We start from the raw sequence: 5,983 nt of genomic DNA, 5'->3' as shown, positions 1-5,983 counted from the left end.
GGCGATGGCTGTTTACATACAAGCGTTCGGGCGTCTTTAGAGACGCCCGATCGCTTGTAATATGCGTGTGGGTGTGCGCTCCCCCCCCTCCGCCGCTGCTGGCGATCCCGAACTCCGCTGTGCACGGTGCGAGCCTGGGACCAGCACAGCAGCTCTGACTCGCTCTGAGGCCGGAGATCAAACGGAGCTTAGTACATGAGCTCCGTTTGATCTCCTCCTCCTCTTGGGAATGCAGGCAGTGATGTGTATTGCATCACTGCCTACATTCAGTGTCACTCTCCGGTACAGAAACCGGAGAGAAGCTGGTGAAGCAAGTGTCCCTATGTGACATTAGGGGTCTTAAAGGCCCCTGATGTCTTCATAAAGAGGACCTGTCACTGAAAATTGGCTATCACAAAGGGGGCTGTGTGATAGCAATAAAGTTAAGTGAAATTTTTTTTTTTAAAGAATTAGTTACAAAAAAATATAAAAAAATTAAGTCACATATAAAGGTAATTAAAAAAATGTAAAAATTAAATTAATTTCAGTACAGCGTTGCATGACAGAATAAATGTCAGTCAAAGTAAGGCAGCGCTGAATACTGAAAAATGGCCTGGACAGGAAGGGGGTGTAAACACCCCAGTCAGCAAGTGGTTAATATACAGTAAGGTAAATTGAGTGAAATTTCTGATTTGTTTGCTCACCCACTAGCATCAGACTAGCATCACTCTTTCGATTTTATTGTACTTCCAGAACTTTAATGCACTGTGAATCTATGCAATGTGAATCGCAACAGTGTTTATCATGCGTAATAAATGGACAATATAAACACACTGGCTACACGTTTTACAATTTCTAAACCAATCTGCACGATGTCATGATTTTCTATGTTCTACAGACACAAGTGCCAATGAAAGGATAGCGGGATGGCTGCTGAGAACAGAGATGCAATATTTTGGTATCAGAAGAAAGTGAGTACATATTTCCATATTCATGAAGGCGAGAAGGATCTCTAAGCACCCCATATAAACATATGCATTTAGTTTTGTAGAAGAAATATACACTGTAATATCATTTTATATATGATTGTGGTGAATTCTTTAAAGCTGTACGGAGGAAGGACCAGATTATCCCCAAGTAGTTTATGAATAGCAAGGTTTTACTTGCTTTTTTTTTAAAGGGTGAGTTCATTTTCACAAGGGGATTTCTATGGTTGGTGGACACACAAAGGAGCATCTTGGAGAGAGTGCACCTTTACAATGAGCATATCTTTTCTCATAAGGAACTTTTATGGGAATTTGTGGATTTTGTACTATGATTGAACCATTTGTTCCTCGCTATTTGGGAAATTGCACAGGAGTTTGAATGGAAACTGATTTATATTTTGAGTAGTATATTAATTAATTGTGAGTATGTTTTGTTTTGCAGACTTTTGCAGCTATTTGTTTTTCTGATTCTTGTATTAAAACCTAGGAAACTGACCCAGTAGTATTTAACGTACTTTTACAGGTAAAACAATACATAAACTACCCTTCTCTAGCACCTGCAATGGTTTCTATGAGATAATACACTAAAAAGTAATTTAGCTTCGGTTGTTGCTGGTCAAACACCGTAGTGAACAGGACTTTGTGCCACTTAAGCGTTCTCAGGAAAATTGCTTCTTGTTGTGGCTTAGTGTTGTCCTCTGTACCAGTGAGGTCCTCTGGTCAAGGTTCCTCAGTTAAGTCCTCCCAATGTCTCTAGCCTATCCTAATTGCTCGCATTCGCTCACATGAGGAATCCATGATTGGTTCAAAGAACACATATATATCTTTCTCACGACAGTGATTGGATGGCAACTGAAGTCTCTTTGAAACTGACATTATTTTATGTTTGGCTCGATTCTGTCTCCGAGAACAGTCTTTCCGTATATATATTAAGTTCTCTTCCAGAGTTATTTCCAAAGCACCACCTGTGCGTACGGCCAGTTGGCTCTTTTCATGCATATCAAAGTAACCATTGATCTCAGGAAGGCAACACTGATTATTATGACAATCACTGATCCCTACCACATCTACTGAAGAGAAAAGGGGACTGTTAGCTTTAGTATAGCAGTGCAAACTCTTTTAATTATAATTTTTACAGAGAAGATACAGACTTAATTTCCTGTTGATCAGCTATCTCTACATTTTCCCTGTACTGTTCCCACATGAGATACTGTATATGTGTGTCTGAAAAATCATAATATATATGCTATACAGAGTATTGGATTAATTTTCACATTGTAGGAGGAAAGAATTGGAGGGTTTATATAATCAATTTTAGGTAGATATATATGGTATATGTATTGTGATGTTTGGGGAAGTTAGCACAAATGGCGAGCGCTTAAGGAACAGTCTTGAAGCCATTTTAGGCATAGAGTAATCAAGTTGTGCTGCGCTCTTTTCATGGGACATTATACAGAGGACATGATTGTGACGGACCCCCGTACTCAGGATGAGTATGTCCGCCGCTGTCTTCTTCCTTGCTGAGGAGATATTGGAACCTGAAGATCCTTAGCTCCCAGTTTCCCCAGTCACTAGCCAAGGCTTGAGTGTAGGGTAAACAAACTCTGATTTATTGAGCAACTGCACAAACTTATATACAGCAAGTGATGAAATCAGAATATAATCCCATCACATCCCCCCTCCCCTCCCAGACCATCGGTCTGCTCAACACCACAGGTGTCCACCTGCTAACGAACTCCAGACAGCCATAGCAGGAGCCTGGCCAGAATGTCATTGTTCTGAGCTCCCTCAGAGTACAATGGTAGATAACGAGGGATGGTGCTGATAGTCTTTCCCTAACCAGGTCACACAGCATAACGCACTCAAACACAACTCAACACCAATACACATTTAACTTATAAACTGATCACCATGTCGTCACAATGATTACCGTATTTTTCGCTCCATAAGACGCACTTTTTCCCCCATAAAAGGAGGGGGAAATGTGCCTGCGTCTTATGGAGCGAATCCGACGCCCAAGACATGCAGTTTCAGGCGCCGGGCGAGTAGTAGGAGCCACTGCTCGCTTAATACGAGTGATCTAATGAGATCACTGGTATTAAAACCGAGCAACGGCGGCAGCGATCGAGATCAGTAATCACAGCGCCACCTGTCTCAGCGGTCACTAACTGCAGCTTCTGTCACAGCTTCTGTCATAAAAGCTGTGGCGGAAGCTACGCTCTGTCGAGTGCTCCATAAGGCACGCCGGACCTCCCTGCGTCCTATGGTCCGGTGCATCTTATGGACCGCAAAATACGGTAATTACACTAGTGACGCTGCCAATTTAGTCTGCCAATTTTTCACGATTTCTCTCTTGGCTGAGGTTAATATATATAATGAAAGTCTTTGCGTGGGAGGCCAGCAGGTTTACAATTAAGGAGGGTAAAGTGTGGGTCTTTAGTTATCGTTTTTGACAGGATGGAGGAGAGGAGATTAAAGATATAATCCCAGAATTTAGACATCAAAGGGCAATGCCACCATATGTGTATAAAAATGCCTGGGTCAGGACAGCCCCTAAAGCAGTTCGGCAAACAGTTAGGGTTGTAGGCAGCCACTCTGACGGGTACCATGTACAAGCACAGGAGGACTTTGTAGTTAAAGGAGAACTATGGGGTCAGTGTTTTTCCCCATAGTTCTCCTTAGGGTAACGGGAGGACACAAACTAGCGTCCTCCCGTTACCCTAAGCTCAGTATACCGCGAGCTACAGCTCGCGGTATACTGAGACGCCGCAGCCGGAGCGGATCCCGACGTATATGACGGGATGCGCCCAGCTGCGTGAGTGACAGCTGGCTCTGCCTATCTAGAGGCAGAGCCAGCTGTACCCGCCCCCTCCCCCGTCCGTTCCGCCAGTCAGCGCTGGCAGATCGGAGCGGGGCGAGGGGAATCCAGCCCTCCCCCTGTCACGGCAGAGAGCCGTGACAGGATCGAGAGGTGAGCGAACCTCGTATGTGTTCGCTCACCTCCCGATCTATTGAGCTGACCTGTGACAGTCTGATTGTCACAGGTCGGCTAGAACTATGAGGTAAGTGGAAATCACTCATCTCATAGTTCTCCTTTAATCTTCAACATGCTTGCACAGCGCAAACTAGATTTCGTGTTCATCCATGACTGTAACCATAGGTCTTCATCTACGGTAGATTCTAAATCCCTTTCCCATTTGGAGATATAGGTGGGGTGGGGGGTTTTAGGGTGCGTTAGGAGTGGTTAGCAGGGTGGAGTATGGAAGAGATATAAGGCCAGGGCTGTGGGGAGTATCTCTGCAAATTCTCTCAAAAGGAGTGAACACCCTGGGGCTGTGGTTTCTGGGAGTATATTTGGCAACGAAGTTCCTGACTTGGAGATATCGGAAGATCTCCCCACTAGGAAGGAGGTGTCCCTCCTGGAGTAGAGGGAAAGATGTGATTGCTGTGTCTGATTGGAGTTTCCAGAGAGTTGTCAAGTTGCGATCTGACCAAGCTGAAAAATGTGAGGGGTTGTGTAGGGCTGGGGGGAAAGCTGGGTTGTGCAGGAACGACAAAAAGGGAAGGTGAGGAGAGATGAGGTTATTCTTTTTTTTTGACCGAATCCCAAAGGCGGAGGGAGTGGGAGGTGAGTGGGTGTGAAATGGGGGGTCTATGTACTGCAGGGAGCCACTGGAGATTAGCGATGGCAGTCGGTTTGACTAGGGAGTCTTCCAGAGGGACCAGGCCGGGATTTCCAATCGGTATGGTACTTGGAGAGTTTACCTATTTGGGCTGCTAGGTAGTATGTGGCTATGTTGGGTACTGCCAGACCCCCTCTCGATTTCGGGAGATGAAGCGTGCTGCGAGGGATCCTGGGCTACTTGTTATCCCAGATGGAACGAAAAATATGGGATTGCAGAGTCTTAAGAACACGGGGAGGGACGGCCACAGGCAAGATGAGGAATGGATAGAGGATCATGGGCAGTAGAGTCATTTTAATAGTCGCTATTCTACCGATCCAAGATAAGCAGTAGGTGGTCCACGTCTGTAGGAGTTGCGTGAGGTTAGCAATCATGTGGTGATAGTTGGCACCGTAGAGTTGAGTTGGTCAGCTTAATGCCTAAGTAGGAGAGGTAGCTAGGGTCCTAAGGGTACGAAAACTGGCTCTGTAAGGACTCCACCAGCGTGGATGGTAATGGATTAAGAGCAGTGGATTTAGCATTATTGACACGTAGACCCAAGAGCGAGGCGAAATCTGACAGAAGTTTTGTGAATAGACACAGCTTGTGGGAGATGCCATCATGGCTGATACCAGATATATCTCGTGAGCGGCGGATCTTCTGAGCAAATGGTTCCAGGATCAGGGCAAAAAGGAGGGGAGACAGCAAACATCCCTGTCTAGTGCCTCTCAGAATAGGGAATGGTGGGGATCGGAAGCCAGAATGCTTTATATGGGCTAGCGGGTTGTTATACAGAGAGGATACCCAAGTTAGAAAATGGGAACCAAAGCCCCAATGTTTCAAGGTGTAAAAAAGGTAGGGCCAAGAGACAGTATCAAAGGCCTTTTTGATATTGAGGGATAAGAGCATGGCAGGGACCCGGTTTGTTCTGGCAATGTGGGTGAGTAGGGTGACCCTACAGACATTATCTCCGGCTTGTCTTGTAGGAATAAAGCCCACTTGATCATTGCTGACTAGACTGCCCGCTACCCGATTCAATCTATTGGCTAGCACTTTAGCCAGCCATGCGTACATTAAGTAGCAAGATTGGCCTGAAATTGGAGGGGTTAGAATGATCAGAGTTATACTTCGGGATCATGCAGATCGAGGCTGTGAGTGAGTCCTGAACTAAGTGTGACCCACTGCGAAGACAGTTGAAGGAGTCTGTCAATAGGGGGTTAGTAGGTCTTTGAATTCGCTATAGTATGCAGCTGTGAAGCCATCAGGGCCAGGACATTTGCCTTGAATGAGGCAACCTGAGAGGTGACCACTCCATGACCACGCACATACCGAAGGGAGAGTGGGGGGGGGGAGGGG

General features: G+C 45.6%; 1 protein-coding gene across 1 annotated transcript in view; it reads left to right on the top strand.

Moving 5' to 3' along the window:
- The first annotated feature begins 875 nt into the window (after positions 1–875).
- Positions 876–5,983, top strand: part of LOC108793587 (putative homeodomain transcription factor 1) — a 54,598-nt gene continuing 49,490 nt past the window's right edge. Inside the window, exon 1 of the mRNA XM_018564577.1 lies at positions 876–950. Coding sequence (XP_018420079.1) covers positions 906–950 — 45 coding nt within the window. The 5' untranslated portion in view covers positions 876–905. The remainder of the gene's footprint in view (positions 951–5,983) is intronic.

This window comes from Nanorana parkeri, unplaced genomic scaffold, assembly GCF_000935625.1.
Source record: "Nanorana parkeri isolate BGI_ZX_2015 unplaced genomic scaffold, ASM93562v1 scaffold761, whole genome shotgun sequence".
In the NCBI taxonomy this organism is placed as follows: Eukaryota; Metazoa; Chordata; class Amphibia; order Anura; family Dicroglossidae; genus Nanorana; species Nanorana parkeri.
The sequence above is the reverse complement of the archived record's forward strand: the minus strand, read 5'-3'. Positions and strand labels throughout refer to the sequence as shown.